Source organism: Sceloporus occidentalis, unplaced genomic scaffold (genome assembly GCF_023333645.1).
Source record: "Sceloporus occidentalis isolate IW3139 unplaced genomic scaffold, rSceOcc1.0.p SCAF_139, whole genome shotgun sequence".
NCBI lineage: Eukaryota > Metazoa > Chordata > Lepidosauria > Squamata > Phrynosomatidae > Sceloporus > Sceloporus occidentalis.
In genome coordinates this window covers 188,093-206,042 of record NW_028317119.1, presented here as the reverse complement: position 1 = coordinate 206,042, position 17,950 = coordinate 188,093, and the positions used below count along the sequence as shown (strand labels likewise).

The 17,950-nt window shown below is 37.7% G+C and overlaps 1 protein-coding gene across 1 annotated transcript in view; it reads left to right on the top strand.

The window, feature by feature from the left end:
* The window catches only part of LOC149281069 (SH3 domain-binding protein 1-like), a 34,596-nt gene extending 22,678 nt beyond the window's left edge, over nt 1-11,918 (top strand). Inside the window, exons 12-18 of the mRNA XM_089499763.1 lie at nt 97-178; nt 268-348; nt 1,433-1,546; nt 1,807-1,904; nt 2,103-2,280; nt 10,123-10,256; nt 11,647-11,918. Of these exons, the coding sequence (XP_089355889.1) occupies nt 97-178; nt 268-348; nt 1,433-1,546; nt 1,807-1,904; nt 2,103-2,280; nt 10,123-10,256; nt 11,647-11,918 (959 nt within the window). The remainder of the gene's footprint in view (nt 1-96; nt 179-267; nt 349-1,432; nt 1,547-1,806; nt 1,905-2,102; nt 2,281-10,122; nt 10,257-11,646) is intronic.
* The last annotated feature ends 6,032 nt before the right edge of the window (nt 11,919-17,950 follow it).

Genomic DNA, 17,950 nt, shown 5'->3' with positions numbered 1-17,950 from the left:
TTATGTCCTAATTAGCTGCTTCTCTACCATCATTTAGACCTTAATTTGCATAGAGGTATAAAGAACCATATGAACTGTATTATTCACTCATTCTAGGTGCACTGAAGTCATACCTGCGAGAGCTTCCTGAACCTCTAATGACCTCTGAACTCTTTGATGAGTGGATGAAGGCTGCTTGGTAGTAGAGATAAACTGTTATTTGAGTTGAGAGACTAACCAAAAATATTTCTAGAATCCTTAACTTGTTTTTTGCTTTGTTTTCTTTAGCACCAAAGAGCCTGAGAAACGCACAGAATGCTACAGAGAGGTCTGTAAGAAGCTACCACCTGGAAATTTTAACAATCTCCGGTATGCACAGGAATACAATAGCGTTATAAAAACTAGCAAATTTCTTACAGTATGGTTATACACATTCTCTGTGGTATTATACAGTGTGTCACTAGCATATGTGCAATCATTAAATGCTATTGCCATTTATATTTCTCTCCTATCCCTCTTTCACTTTCTTCTGTCCTTCCGTTTCTTTCTTCTTCTCTTACTATTTCTCATGTCTCTGCCTTCTCCAAGTCTGTCTTTCTGTAATGACCCACAGGGGCTTCTGGTGTTGTGAGAGGGAGACTAATATGCAGAGGGATATGCAGTAGTGGAAATTTAGCCATACCAGGCCTGGTCTGATTGTACAGGAGCCCAGGCAGATCCAGGTGGCAAGCATAAAACAAAAAACAAAGAAGGGAAACATACAGACTAGCTCTAGGACCTAAAACTAATGCAAAGACATGCAACATTTTAGTATGGTCATAAAATATAAGCTTGCTACCATTTCATAGTACTTCACTACAGGCAAACCCTAACACTAACCCTAAACTGAAAGCAAAATACCAAAACTAAAACAGAGGAAACAAAACCAAGGTGCTTATCTGTAGCAGGTAGAAAACAGAGGGACAGAGTGGGGCAGGTTAAATACAAAGAACAGAGAAATATAGTGTAAGGCACTTACAGACATACAGGGAACTGGATTCTTATTGCTTACTACTGCGACAGCATCAACACACAATTTCCAGCAGCCCCTCTTATCCTTATACATCAGAGCTTTGTTAGTGTGAATTATCAGTCACACTGGACTCTACCCATCATGACTGACAATTCCCATGATGTCAAGACTATTTTATGTATAAAGATACATATCTGAGCCATCACAATACTGGAACTAGCTATAGATATGTTGTATTTGATTAGGCCAGTACAGTGGCATCCAAAACTAATTCGATATATACGTAAACTAGAACAAGCTATATTCATACAGTGTGTTTCTTCAAAATAACTAAATGTAGTATTGTATATTAGAGCTGGAATGATTGTATAGTTTAAATCTTTCTCAAGATACCTCATAGACTGTTTGGAATTCAGGTAATGCTGTCCTGTTATTTTCTAGGTATCTAATAAAATTTTTGGCAAAATTGGCAGAGCACCAAGATACAAACAAGATGACGCCCAGCAACATTGCAATTGTACTTGGTCCCAACCTATTGTGGGCCAAAACTGATGGGTAAGATCACATACAAAAGCATTCAGTTGATTTATGGAGTGAAGCTTTAATGTCAGGTGATACTCGGGTCACTGTAATTAGTTTTACATGAAACATGTCTTAATATCAATAAGGCTACTCTGTTAGTAGCCCATGGCTTATTCTGCATTACCACTCAAGTTACTGGCTACTTCTTAAAGGTCGGGTTTACTGTATTACTTTTCATGTTAGCTAAGGCCTAAGCATTTTACCTTTTATACTAATATTTTTATTTCCTTCAGAGAACCCTCATTGATGAATATGGCATCAGCTAGCCCAATCCTGGTAGTGAATGTCGTTGAAGGGCTGATTAACTGTGCTGCAGATGTGTTTCCAGAAGGTGAGATCATTTAGAAAATAAACTAACCAGTCCATATGTTAAGGTAGTGAATTTACAAAAAAATGAAGTCTGCCAGCAGTCTAGCAGCAGTAATGAGAGAGAGTTGTGAGTTTGCAGCAGGAAGATAGAGTACAGATCAAATAATGTACAAAAGCTTTTAAGCTTAATGTTCAAACGCTTTTTGACTCGTCATTATAGCAACTCTTTGCAATGATTTGTTTATTACAGATGCAGATTTTGGAATTCCAGAGGCATCTGCCACAGTATCAACAGCAATGTCCTTACACATTCTAGAAAAGCCAACACAAGACCAAAATGACCAACAACCTGAAGAAGAACCTCTTCCTTCATCCCCTCCACCTACAAGCACAGAAATGTAAGCAATGCAGTGGTGCTTGGGTGCTTAGACACTAGATGTGGAATAGCATAGTAACAGTGTCAAGTATGTGAACCCCTAAACTAATGACTTAAAGAAAAGCTAATTGGAGTCAGAAGTTAGCAAACATGGAGTCTAATTAATGAAAAGGGGTTTTAGAGCTACTTTAAAAAAATTAAAACAGTTTAAAAAAATGTTGATTTGCATAAAGCTGGAAAGGGTTACAAAGTAATTCTGAAGAGTTTACATATTCATCAGTCCACAGTTAGACAAATTGTTTATATATGGAAACAATTTTGTGATGTGGCTTCTCTCCCTAGAAGTGGGCGCCCAGCCAAGATAACTACAAGGGCAAAACAGAGAATGCTTAAGGAGGTTAAAAAAGAACCCTAGAGCTAAAGGCTTGCAGGAATCATTGGAACTGGTTAACATCTCTGTTCATTAGTCTACTATACGCAAAACATTGAACAGACATAGAGTCCCTGGCAGGCCACCACACAAGAAGCTGCTACTCTCCAAAAAAATAATTAAAAAGTTGCTGCGCACCTGAAGTTTGCTAAAGAGCACCTTGGCACTCCACAGTGCTACTGAGAAAATGTTTTGTGGACTGATGAAACTAAGGTTAAAATGTTTAGGAATTGGGGGGGGTACGATGACGTAGCCACGTAGTACGTGTGTTTGGGGCGGGCCTACGGGCCGATGTGTGGAGTAGAGAGCGTGCCGTGAAGAGAAGGGTGCTGACCTTAATGCAGGTTTTCGGTGTGGGGGGTCTCGGTACTCCTGATGCTCGGTTCGGTTGCTGATTCTGGCTTTTTGATCGCCTTCACTTCATGTGCTGCGGTTTCCTCGTGGCTGAAGATCCCGCAGCTACCATGCTATTGTGAGGGCGGTTTGCCGTGACCGTTTCTTTCTCTCATAAGAGCGCCGAGCTGAGAGTAAGGATGCAGCCACGCAGAAAATCAACCCACGCCGTATGCGGTGACGAACAGAGAGTGAACAGAGAGCGGCTGTTCCAGCAAAATAACCCCGGCACCATTATTCACCTATATTGATCATCTATAATGATCTTTAGCACTTCTGCACTTTCTCATTTGAATTTTATATATTAATTTAAAGAAGAAGAAGATTGGGATACTGATTTTTTTTTTTTTTAGCTTGGACTGCTATTTAAAGATCATGTTTGAAAATTAACTGGAAAGTAGCCATATATTTATTCAATTATTTATTCAATCATATTTAAAATTTTTGATAATAATGGGACTTTGTTGAAACTTGTAATCAAATCAATTCAAATGTTACCCTTTATTTATTTTAATTTTTTTTCCTAATGAATTCTGACTGATTTAAACAACATCTAATCATAAAATAGAAAAAAGGACAATCATGGCTCATTAAAGACATTTACGGCTCACTAAAGACAATCATGGCTCATTAAAGACAATCATTCTATTAATTTTTCTATGAATTTGACTGTCCTGATTGACTTGAATAACATCTTGAATATTGACCTGAATAATATCCAAATTTAACATATAGGAAGCAAAAGGAGAAGGAAAGAATAAGAAAAGAAGGGGAAAGGAAAAAGAAAAGAGATAAAGGATAGAAAAAAAGGAAGAAAAATAAATACATTTAACTATTTTGAAGACTAATCTGAAGATTAGCTATATACAAAATCTATATCAATGCCTCCTAAAGGATTAGACTGGTAAAGGAGATAAGATCCGATATACAAAACTAGTATTAGCAACTCGTTGGAGTATATTACAAATGCCAATTTAACTACTGCCTTAGATTCTTTATATAATAGAATTAAAGCTGATTTGGATCAACATTTTAAGGATTACAGAGAAAAAATTATCCTTTTGAAAACTTCATTAGCGTTACAATCCAAGGAAAATTATGTCTCTTCAATTTAAATGTAAGGATCTTTCTTTCCAAAATGAACATCTCAAGACAGAATTTACAAAACATGTAGCAGAATTCGAGGACAGATCGCGTAGACAAAACCTGAAAATTCGTGGTATTCTAGAGGAAGTTAAAGATCTAGATGCTTACTTAAAGGATCTTCTATTTACATTTGTGGAGCATGATAAACAAGGTTCTGCACCAATTGGAAGATCGTATAGACTTGCATGTCCGTCCTCTTGGATCCAAAGTAATTCCCCAAGAGACGTTATGGTTTGTTTTAATGACTACCGGATAAAGGATATTTTGACTAAAGAAATTAGAAAAAATCCTACTAAATCAGATAAATATGCTTCTCTTCTAACATTCCCAGACCTTTCACGTGCAACTAGACTTCACAGAAAGAAATATTACTGCATGTCTTCGAGAGAATAATATCACCTACTCTTGGGGTTTTCCTACAAAACTACGAATTGCATATAAGGGAAAAAACTATGTTTGTAATGATTATACACAAGTTTAAGATTATTTATCTGAGTGGAATCTAACTAATTTCAATCCCTAATCTTCCCTCACTTATTTTTTTTTTTTTTGTTGTTTTTTTTTTGTGTGATTGAAAAAATTTGACATGAATATTAAGTATATAAATCACCAGACTAACTCAATTTAATTTGAATTTAGGCTTTAGTCCATTGTCTTATATGTTTTCTTTTTGGCAAATATATTATTTCTCGGTAATAGTTAGTATTAATTTCCTCCCCTAGAATGAGTTTGTTATCAAATAATTTACACATGGTTGAAAAGGAGAAGGATTATTCTTAAATTGCTTATACTCGGAATATGGGTATATATTTATCATATATCTACACATATATATATACCTACACTGATCGAATTTTATTTACTTTAATGACTATTGAGTCTTTCCTAAATTCTTATACATATGATAAGGTTAAGCACTATTCATTATATATCTATATGCATACAGTCACTGATTTCATTCTATCAAGTATTATGGGATTCCTATGCACACGAATTATTACAATTATAAAATATATTGGAATTAAATCACTTAGTTTATATATAAACTTGATAATTACACTGTTACACATTAAAAGAAAGACAATATTAAATATTTGTATTGATATGTCTAAATTACACACGATTGAAAGGGAAAGGGCTATTCTTAAATTTTTATTATTTATGATATGCGTACACAATACATATATATACTTTTACACATACATATACATACACATTTATTAAACTTTCCTTATACTAACTTCACTGGCTTTCGTAAAGCATAAATTATTTATACTGTTGGATATATGGTAAATATAGATAGAATAGGAATAAAATTAGATAACTATTAATTCTAGGGGAGTCAGTTACTCTGGAAAAACTTTAATTCAATTAGTCGTACGTGACTGACAGTCTAGTAGGGACTTCCAATTATTATCGAATATATGAATGAGCATGTAAGAATTTGTTTATATATATATATTTTTTTATTTTTTATTTTTTATTTTTTTCTCGCTCTTCCTCTGCCCACCGGAGATTGTTCAGGAAGGTTTTTTTATGCCAATGACGGAGAAATTGTTTCCCCCTCATGGCATAAAGAGGTTGATTGTTTTATGTGGCTATGACTGTGGAGAGAAGCTTTCGTGTTAGAGGTTCAAATGAAGGAGAGATATCTGGAAGGGAGTTCTATTATGGGTGTCATGGAGATATATTATTTTGATGCCACTTAAATTTTTGTCTATCAATGCACAGGGGTTAAACTCCCCCTATAAAAGATCCTATCTATACGATACGCTAATTAAGGACAGGGTAGATGTCGCATTTATCCAAGAGACACATTGGAAAGGAGCTAAGGGTGATTCAATTTGGAAATATCGTAAATACCGGGAGGTGTATTCATCTTCTCTACCAGATAAAAAAAAAGTGTGGCTATATTGATTGCATCTAAAAATAAATTTGAATATATTTTTCACGATAACGATCATGAGGGTAGGAGGATCATACTTATTTGTAGTATAAATGACGTCGTATATATGTTTGTTAGTTTATACGCCCCATCAGAAGCTTCAACTAGATTTCTAAATAAAACGATGGAAATAATAGAGAAAGTTTCTAAAGGGATATTAATTATGGCAGGTGATATGAACTGTATAGTGGATATAGAGTTGGATACCAAAACCTCTAAGAGACGCAAAACAGAAGTTTGCTTGAAAACTAAAGCTGAAGCATTCTCTGCGTGTCTTTCTAAACATGGTCTCTATGATGTATGGAGGGTTCAACACCCAAATGAAAGAGATTACTCCTTTTTCTCAAAGGTACATAATTCTTATTCACGTATAGACTTCTTTCTCATGTCGAGCCATAATTTGGATTATTGTATCAATTCTTGTGTAGGAAATATTATATGGTCCGACCATGCTCCAATTTATATCTCCTTGAATGATAATCCTCATTTTAAGATGAGAAATAGATGGACCCTTAATGAAGCTATCATAAAAAGTGAAGCTGATAGGGCTGATTTGTTAGAACAGACAAAGTTATTTTTGCATCAAAATGATAATGAAGAGAACTCAGATTTGAATCTTTGGTGTACCCTTAAATGTGTCTTGAGAGGTTACTTAATAAAAAAAGGGACCTGGGTAAAAAATAAGAGGGGAAAGAAACTGGCAGATCTTTATATTGAGTTAGCTCTACTCGAGAGACAAAATAAATACAATCCCTCTATGGATCTTTGCAGGCAGATAGAGAGTATCCAAAAATCAATATTGATTAAACTTAAAACTAAGTCCGAATTAATGATGGAGAGACTGAAAGCGCGCTGGTATACTAACAATAACAGAGTGTGTAATGACCTCTAATAGACTTAAAGCGCAAAATCTACAATCTAGAATCAAAAAAATTATTTATAAAGGGGAAACTTGTATATCACCTAGACAAATAGGCAATGCTTTTAAGGACTATTATGGATCCTTATATAATCTACCTGAATCCACAATTTCTACTCTGGATATGACTCGATTTTTAGAGTCATTATCTCTTCCAAAAATCACAGAACAAAAAAGGATAGAGTTGAACCAACCGTTCACTTTACAAGAGATCTCTAAAGTAATTCAAGAGCTTAAAGTTGGCCCCAGGCCCAGATGGCTATTCAGCCTTATTCTATCAAATCTTGGATCCAGTGATCTCCCCTATTTTATTGAGATCATTCAATGCAATTGGTTTAGGTAAAGAATTTCCTAGGGCTTTGAGATTGGCCTGTGCGATTAGAGATCTTATTCACCCTGATCAAGCAGGCTTTATGCCAGGAAGGGCCGGGGACGAAAACACGCGTAGAACTTTTAATATAATTGAATTTATCCATAAAAACAAAATCCCCTCAGTGTTAATGGCCCTAGATGCTCAAAAAGCATTTGATAGGGTGAATTGGAGATTTATGGCTGAAACTCTTCGTGCTTTTGGTATTTATGGGCCCTTTTCCAATTTAACTATGGCTCTTTATACAGTTCCTACGGCCAAAATAAAGGGCCCTGCGCTAGAGTCAGATTATTTTTCTATTAAGAACGGCACTCGACAAGGATGCCCATTGGCTCCTCTGCTTTATGCCTTTTCAATTGAACCTCTCGCGGCGTATATTAGATGCTCTAGAAATATCGAAGGCATAAAAATCGGGGATTTTGAATATCGGATTACTCTTTATGTCGACGACGTTCTCTTAACATTCTCTTTCCCTTTGGTATCTATTCCTGCTCTGCTAGAGGGAGTATCGAATTTTGGCAAAATTAGAGACTTCATGGATGGGGCGCATAAACATTCTTAAGGCCTACATTGTACCAAAAATTCTTTATCTTTTTAGATTAATTCCTGAAGCAGATTATAACAGATTGGGATAATTTGTTTTCGCGATTTGTATGGGCAGCCAAATTGACCAGACTCCCAACAGATCTCCTTAAAAGGAGTACGGATTTTGGTGGTGTTGGCTACCCGGACTTAAACGAGTTATACGAAGCCTCACAAATATCTTTCATGTTAGCCTGGAACTTGACAAATGAGAAAAATGTCCCAGGTTGGTACGATATAGAGAACCATGTGTGCAAAAAATCTGATCCTTTCCTATTTTTTTGGATGCCTCAAACTCAATTCAAAAAGGAAAAAATTTCTAGTCTTATTATCAATGATGTATTATCTACTTTCTTTAAAATTAAGAAACGCTTGGAAGATGGGATTATATTTACTAAGTGTTGTCCGATTGATGTACTGTCTTTTTTCATCCCTGAACTCTTGCTGGAGAGCTGGAGATTATTGGGTGTGGAAAAGATAGGCGATCTTTTTATTGGATCCCAAATGGCCCCTTTCCCTTCATTGATTGATGTATATGATATACCAGCTAAAGACATTTTCAAGTATATTAGACTCAAGCATTTCCTTACTATTCATTTGCCAGTTGAGTCTACCCCTTGGTTTAAATTTGTTACTTCTAGCACCCCTAAGAATTTAATTTCTAAAATTTTGAAAATCTTTAAGGTTAACAAAAATTACGAGAAGAGTAAGGCACAAAAACAATGGGAGAAGGATTTTGATTTACCTATTTCCTTATCTAACTGGAACAAAGCATGGCAAGTTACTCGAAAAGCGTCCCACTGTTTGAACCTCCACGAACAGTTTTATAAACTCATGCATAGATGGTATATGGTACCAGTCCGCCTTGTTAAATTTCAACCATCCAAAAGTGCTCTTTGTTGGCGATGTCATACTGAAACAGGTACTCATAAACATATTTGGTGGGAGTGCTCGGGTTTAATTCAGACTAAAACTCAATTAACTAATCTCTTTTTAACGTTATTTGGATTTAATTTAATACTTTCTCCTCAGGGGTTTCTTCTCCATTTAGATCTACCCGATATGAACAGAAATGACCTAACTCTCTGGCTAAATATCCTAGTGGCAGTTAAAATCTGCTTAGCTAGGAGTTGGAGAAATTTGACTCTTCCAACATGGTTATTTGTTATTTGTTTAATTTTTTTTTGAAAAATACTCTTAATAAAGATTGATAAAAAAAAAATAATAATAATAATAATAATAATTAACATAATTATATTTCATATTATAGACATGTATATAGTTTGACCTATGGTAAACCCTTCTTGGGAAAGTCTAAAATTGTATCTCGTGTGCCATTACAGAGGGAACAATCTCAAATAGTGTATCAAACAATTTTGAAGTTGCTCAATATTGATGAAATAAATGATCAAAATAAATGTTGGTTACAAACGAAAAAAAAAAAAAAAAAAAAATGTTTAGGAATTTAAAATGGGTACCACGTACCAACATGAAAATGTCATCCCAATGGTGGAGGGAGGATCATGATTTGGGTTTCCTTTTGCTGCCTGGAGTCCTGGACAGCATCCCATTATCATGGGGACAATGAATTCACAAGTTTATCAAGGTATCATACAAGATAATGTAAGGGTGGCTGTGCACCAGATGAAGTTCAGTAGAAGTTGGGTGATGCATCGGTAGAATGGCCTTTTTCTTACCACTATATAATGGTTTTGTCTGTTTAAATCATTTAAAAACCAATATATGAGGTAGCATTAAAATCATAGTCATCATATTTAGATAAAAATATATATTTTACTAGATACTAGCAAAAAAACAGAAAAGATCATCTGTCATCTGTGAATAGTTTAATTTACAATGTACATGTAGCCAGCATTCTTAAGAGTTGTATTGCTGTTCAGCTTTTCAAATATATATGTCTACTGACAGCAGGAAAATCTAAGACATCATGCGATAATAAGTTTTAGAAATAACAATAATATGTTCTATAGGATATGTCAGGAGCTGGCAATTGACTAAATGTATAACTTATGACACCATTTATATAACATTTTTTATTTCTTATACCATCTACTTCAGAGAGGCTGATTGTGTAATTGGACCTGCAGTGTTAGCTCCAGAAAAACCAGCACCACTAAAGCCTCTTGCATCAATTGAAGAGATCAGTCCCTTTGGTAGCCCTGCAGAAGCCAGCCCCAACACTTCACGCAAAGGTGAGAACACTATATTAGCATCCACAAAATAATAAATGAGAATTGTACATTTTCTAGAGCTTTTTCTAACGATAAAGTAAGGGTAAACCAGGGGTGGCTCTATCTTTATACAGACCCTAAGTAAAAAGATGTATCATGACCCAATGGTAATATAATTGACTATAGTCAATTAATAAAAATAATCATTAAGTAGAGTATAATATTTCGGGTTTAAAGATCTCTGTGTCCTCTTTGTCCCCCAAAGGGACCCTTAGGCAACCAAGGAACTTAATCAACTACTAAATCTGGAATAAACACACTGTAAGTGGATAGTAAGTTGCATCACACCTTTGCATTCCAGGAAGGGCACCACTCTTTTTGAAACTAACAAATTAATTGAACATGTTAAGCAACATGTATGTATTTAAGAGCACCAACAATACATTTACATTGCACATTATGTGCATCACACTTTAACAATTAGTGGACCTCAAATGTTTATTACTCTGAAAGATGGTATCCCTAAAACAAATCTTGAATATTAAAAAGAGTAATGAGGAACATAAAAAGGTTGCAATGAATCTTTATTTCTTTTTTTTAATGGAAAGTATCTGAATACATCACATAATACTGTAAGCTTCCCCACACCAGTTCAATCAGTGAATTGGCTTTCAATTGTCTGGGAAGATTTCAACATTAAAACAGCCAGTAACAATATTCATTTTCTAGCAGTATTATTTTGGCAGGCAGCAGATCAAACATTGCATGCGCATAACCTAAGGAACTATAATTTGGGTCACTTATTTCTAATAAAAATTAGCTGCCCCTTAACCACAAGAATAAGTACATTAGTCAAAAACTGTATGAATAGGCTGGCCTCGCGTCGCCCACTGGTTATGGTCTTGATATGATCCCGGTTTACCCACTTACCGGCCCATGGCGGTATGATATGTTATTCTCTGTATTTTATTTTTTCATGTGCAGTATCCTCCTATGCTGTATTTGTAAACTGGTCAGATGATGCGACTCTGTACTCGATACTTTGTGCCATGTCTATGTTAACATACGTGCAATAAACTGAGAATTGAAAAAAAAACAAAAAAAACAAAAACTGTATGAATAGGGAACAGAGATGGGAGATTGCATCAATAAGTGGCTTTGTCACTTGTTTCCTCAGTAACTCTGTGAAATCAATAACAAATGCAAAAAGTAAAATGTCATGTGATTTATAAGGGTGTTTATGAATTATACACAAGCAGAAACAGGCACATTCTGAGTTAACCTAGGACACCACTGAAACTTGGTATCCATTCAGGACAAAGAGGTCAGGTGAATACTAGGATGCCCAAACTAGAGTTTAAGTGACATTTTAAGAAATATTTTGAATCATTCTCTATTTCTTCTCATGTAGTCAAGAGACCAGCTCCTCAGAGACCGAGTGGCCCACCCCCTATACAGCCTCGAGCTCCCTCTACCACTGATAATATAGAAGACTATCAAAGCCCCAAACCTACCCCACGAAGAAATATAGGGGGTAGTGTCAGAGTACCAAATGTTGCTCCACCGCAACCACCACTGCCAGACAAGGGTGCCAGTGCAACTGCAGTTGACAACGATTTATCTTTGAAGATGCCACCACCAAGACCACTGCCAAGAAACAGAATTCAGTCCTCAGAAAACTGAATTGGGAATTACTGCCCACCTTGCCCTTTCCATGACTGTAAAAGAATGCTTAGATACAACATCCATGTTTTTCCTGTATGTTATAATGAAGTTATGATCAACTAGGTATGCAGTAGTCAGAAGTCACAATGTGTCTGGCTTTGTTGCAAACAGAGAACACAAAGTTAAATCCAATAAGGGAAAAAATGAAAATAATCCAAGCACAAACATGATAATGTACAATGGTGTTAAGGATCCTTCCCCCTTAACATTTGTGTTGTTTGCAGCTCTTGCTCACTTTACAATAAATAGGTGAGTGTCTCACCATTGCACATTATCGAGCTTGGATTCTTTGTGTTTCCCTCATTGGATTATTGGAGCTGCAGAGAGGGAGCCATAGCAGTGTTTATCCTATAGCTGCACAGGACATTACATCTCTGTTAATTTATTTAGTATGGTATGTATTCCCATTTTATAATTTTGGACTAGATAAAATTAAGTAAGGCAGGGAAAACTATGTATAGATTGTAAATGAAACTTTGCAAGAAATGGATGTATAACTGAAATGTATAGCAATACTACAATTAATCTTTTAATATAACCAAGGATGCAGCCAATCTCATGTGCAAAAGCCCATTGCATCTGGTCATGATCATTTTGTTGCAGATTAGCTAAAATCTTGAATTTAAAAGGATAATCTTGTGTATTAAAACCTATTGTTTCCTCTTCAATTATACTTCTAGTGTAAAATTTGTTTTAAAACACTGTTTACATTATATTTTGAACTCTTTTGTTGTCTGAGGAAGATATGTATTAGTGAGGTTACATGGCAAAGCCACACCTTGATTTAGAAGAGCCAAATTTAATGGATACATGAAGTAACTGGCACTGTCAATGATTTCTTCTGTCTTTTTTTCTACTTATGTATTTTTAAAACTTTTATGTTAAACATAGGACTGGAGCCTATGTTAACATCTTGTTTTAATGGTAAAGTGGTTAAATCTGCCTTGTCTGCCAATGTATTAAAAGTGTTTAGGCTATTAATACACTTCATATGATCAAATATCTGACTTGTGGTTTAAGTTTTCATGAAGTTTCCATACCTCCCCACATTTCAAAATGTGAAGGAGGAACACTTTTTTTTTAAATCTCGCGGAACTCACCGATACAAGCAATTGCACTTTAAACACGCTTCATTTTTGTCAGCACAGTCATGCATATTAAAAATAAGCAACACATTGAATTGAATTCCCATGAGGCTCAGCCAGACATACTACTTCCATGATGCTGGCTGAGAATCACGGGAAGAGTAGTCCACAGCAGCAGAGATTTTTTTTTATTAAAAAAGGCTAATGTTAGCCTCCCTCCCAGGACCCTTACACACTGCCTTTACACATACACTGCCCTTACACACACATATACATGTACACTGTGCTTACACACACATACATGTACACTGCTCTTACACACACATATACACATACAGTACCCTCACACGCACTTATACACATACACTGCCCTTACACACCAGCTAACAAATACCTACACTGCTTTTACACACACCGGCCCATACACACACACACAAGCTTACAAACACCTACATACACATACACTGCCGTTACATCCCTTTCTCCCCATCTCTTACCTCTTCCTCTATCCTTCTGCCTCCATCCTGTATCCTGCATCCTGTGGTGGGAGCGCAAGGTCTGTCACTTCAGACTCACGAGATGATGTGACAGACCTCGTGCTCCCTAATGTTGAGCCGACTAGAGGGACAGAGGAAGGGATAGACGGGACAGCGGGACAGAGACCCACAATTGGGACTGTCCAGCCTAAATCAGGACAATTGGGGGCATGAGTTTCTTTGTAGTTTCACCCACAAACTATCTACTATATATGGTTTTCTGAAGCTGGATGCATACCCATGAAAGCTTTTCCCTGCTGAACACCAAATTATTCCTGAGCTGCGGAGCAGAATGGTTAGATTCGACTTGGAGTGCTTGGAGATGTAGGTATATGGTCGCACTTTGGTTGTATTTAGCCCCATCACAGCATTCACACAAAGGTTGTTCTTAAGGTTTGTAGCCTGTATGGGACCATGTTTGCAGCAGGAAGCAAAATGCTAACAGCACAATTTCACCTGCTCTACAGTCTTGCAATAAATAAAGTGCAGGAGTAGAAAAAGACCAGAGATAAGCATGCCTGGTGGAGGCTGGATACAAAAAGAACAAGACAACATACAGAAACACAAGGTAATCATGGACACATAGACAGGGGAATGTACATTATGGAGATGTTGCTAGTGGACAATTAACCCTAAGAGCACCAATGACTTATAAGACATGGTGAGCAAATTGGACTCAAAATACAAATAACATTTCTCATATGTGATGACACTCTAAGCCCCCAAAAATTATAAGTGTTACTTTTCCGTAGCATGGTTGGATTATTTAGCTGGCTGTGCAGCACTTAATCCTTGTATATATTGTATATATTTTATAAAAATGTACATCTAAGGCTTTCATTGTAGATAGATGCCACTCATGAACGTTTAAAAAAGAAGGCTATGGATTTCTAACCTTGTCTCCCTCATGAATCTGGGGTATGAAATCAAAATATAAGAATCCGTGGTGTACCGAAGAGAAAATACAAGGCATAATGGCAGAGCCGAAGATATGCTTTAAAAAAAATGCTTTGGATAGGCCAATATAGTTCACCAACAAGAGGCCCACACAGCCCTACTTGAGGGCTTTCAATAGCCAGGTGTCCTTTTTTGGGATTTATCCTATACGTCTGTGTGTGTGTCTGGGTGTGTGTCTGTTTATGTTGTCAAGTGTGTCTTGGTATGTTTGTGTCTCTGGGTATTTCAGCACCTGCATGTGTCTAGTTATGTTAGTGTGTGTGTGATTGGTTATGTTAGTGTGTCTGGGTATGTTAGTGTTTGTCTAGGGATGTTACCTTTTGCATTTGTGTGCATCTGGGTATCTAAGTGTATGTGTGCCTGTATATGTTAGTGTGAGTGTCAATGTGCATGTGTGTCTAGTTGTGTTAAGATTTGATTGTGTTAGTGTCTGGATGTGTGTGTTTGTGTGATTATCTAGGCATATTAGCATGAGTGTCTGGTTGTGAGTGTGTTAGTTTTGAATGTCTAGTTCTGCAAGTATGAGTTTCTGGATGTGTGTGCGTTAGTGTCAGAGTATATTAGTGTGTGTGCCTCAGTGTGTACATCTGTGATAACGTTGAGTGTCTGGTTGTGTTAGTTTGAGTTGGTACAGTATGTGTCAGCGTCAAACACAGGTTATAAAATTGCAATTTTGCAATAAATATGATACAATAAATAGGATAAATGAAAAACACTATAGAAATCCTATTTTTGTTATTATCAAGATTTCTTAAATAAAACAGTTACCCTAACATGTTTCACCTTTCAGCTTCAGAGGGGTGAATAATATGAATGTGTAATGTCCCTATTTATTAATGGTACTTTAATATACATAATTGTTATCTGGGTTTTTTCAATAAGCAATTGGGTTGAAGTTCAAATGGAGCACAGAGGCAATGGCTAGCCTTAAATTTGTATCAATTAGTTAGAGGTAATGTTTTCCTTTCTCCTTCTGCCCATATTTTCCTTATCTCTTTTCTGAAAATTGTGACAGTTGGTTAACATAGAAAGCGACATAGAACCATTCAGCCCATCCAGTCTGCGTGTGTGATCTATGAAGTGAGTTTGTATGCGTGTGTACAAATGTCAATATATGTGAGTGTGAGTATTTGTAAACGTTTTTATATGAAGCTACCTGTGTAGCCGAACTTATCAATACGTATTATACACACGTACTTTTCCCCCCCTAAAAACTTAAGATAAATTTGTACCTGTGTATTATTCATACAGTTGTGTGAAAAAGAACTTACACCCTATTTGAATTCTATGGTTTTACATATCAGAACATAATAGCAATCGTCCCTTAACATATTGACATATTATGTATTACATGATTTATTCAACAGAAATAAAGGCAAAATGGAGAAGCCATGTGTGAAAAACTAAGTATACCTTATTATTGAATAGCTTGTAGAAGCACCTTTAGCAGCAATAACTTGAAGTAGGCAACACCTAGCTTAAATAACCCAAGACCACCTTTTCTTGTCAAAACCTAGCTTCTATCTTTCCCCTTCCAGATGCCAGAACTGCCTCTCATTACTTCCATGCAACTCCAGGAGGCCTCTTGGCCTAAGAAAATCTTTTTTCACCAACTCCTTTCATGAGGCATTATCATCAACACAGTGGGTCAGAGAAGATCCCCTTGATTTGGCTCATAGACCACCAACCAGGTAGGGTTATCTCCTCACCCCTCAAGATGATGCATATAACAATAACATCAGGGTAGTTCTGGGTGGGCAAACTGGTCAGTGTGAGTCAAGTGGTTTCAGGAGGCTTGCAGTTTAATGATGTTGTTATGGCAGAAACAAGCTTATCCCTGGCGGTTTGGTACTCTAAAACAGATAAAAATTGTGATGGATTGTCTGTGTCTTTGGAAGTGATCGGGGTGTCCTACGTGTGTCCAGCCAGATGTATGAGGCGGCCCTGATAATCCAGGTTCTTTGGTAATGCATGAAGACAGATGCTTTTAGTTGCGTTTTGGAAATGATCGGGGTGTCCTATCTGTGTCCAGTCAGATGTATGAGTGGACACAGGCTATCTCTCAACAGGCTAGCCCCAACTAAACAAAACAAATCCTTCACAACTTATCCCCCGGCACCACAGGCTACGAGCTTGATGACCTTAACAATGTAGCCCCCTTGACACCACATCCTTAATCTCCACCACAACATCGGACAGGTGAACGCCATCAACCGGAAACAGACCCGCAGAATCTCTTTCTAGCTCCTGGCGATTCATGATCAAACCTCCCTCATTTACAAATCTCAAAACCACTTTATGAACCTTTGTCCTGGCCCTATTAACCCCTTAAGGTCAATGGGCGGTCCCTAAACCCATTGAAAATAATGCATTTTGAGCCCTTACATGTACGGCCTTTGTCATTAAGGGGTTAAGTCCAAAATAGGAGGGGGCACTCCTCTTCGCTAAGGGCAGACAACTTTTGATCACACAACAACAACTGGAAATAGCTCCTACAGCAGCAACAAATCATATTGTGTGTCCTTCATAAATCTACGCATGGTCACATGACCTAGATTGTTTGCCTGGCATGGGTTAAGAGGATGCAAGGGAGTCTATTAAGGGCAGAACAACCGGCAGCCTCCTTTAAGACCTGCTGCCCAAGCAAACCCATAAAAGCCTTTGCCCGTACGCGGCAAACTCCGGGATCCCGGGCTGCACCCTCAGGTCCCGGCGGACACAGGCAAGTTGATGCCTGTGAATGCCGGGTTCCGGGGTCGCGGGTCACGGTCTCGGATCCCGGCAAACACAGGCAAGCCGATGCCTGTGAACGCCGGGCGCCGAAGTCAAGTGACACAGACTCGGATCCCGGCAGACACAGGCAAGCCGATGCCTGTGAACGCCGGGCGCCGAAGTCAAGTGACACAGACTCGGATCCCGGCAGACACAGGCAAGCCGATGCCTGTGAACGCCGGGCGCCGAAGTGAAGTGACACAGACTCGGATCCCGGCAAACACAGGCAAGCCGATGCCTGTGAACGCCGGGCGCCGAAGTCAAGTGACACAGACTCGGATCCCGGCAGACACAGGCAAGCTGATGCCTGTGATCCACCGAGCTCCGGGGCATATAGGGCGTCCTCCGGGGATCATCCTACCAAGCTGCAGCAGCCTGTCTGCAGCAGTGGAGACCCCCGGAGTCAGAGACTTACCCGTACTCGGTCCCTTCCTCGCGGCAGGAGCATTTCATTGCCGCGCAATTGGAGGCGTGGTTTGGATGGCCGACTGGAGCTTCAGCGGTGACGTCATCTTGGGGCGGGGTTAGGTTCTGGCGCCAGATTTAAAAGTCAGGAAGTGCTCTAGCCAGTTACCCTGTTGTGGTCTTTATGCTCGGTTGTGTTTTGAGTTGCTTCCAGTTATTTTTTGTCCCTTTGCTT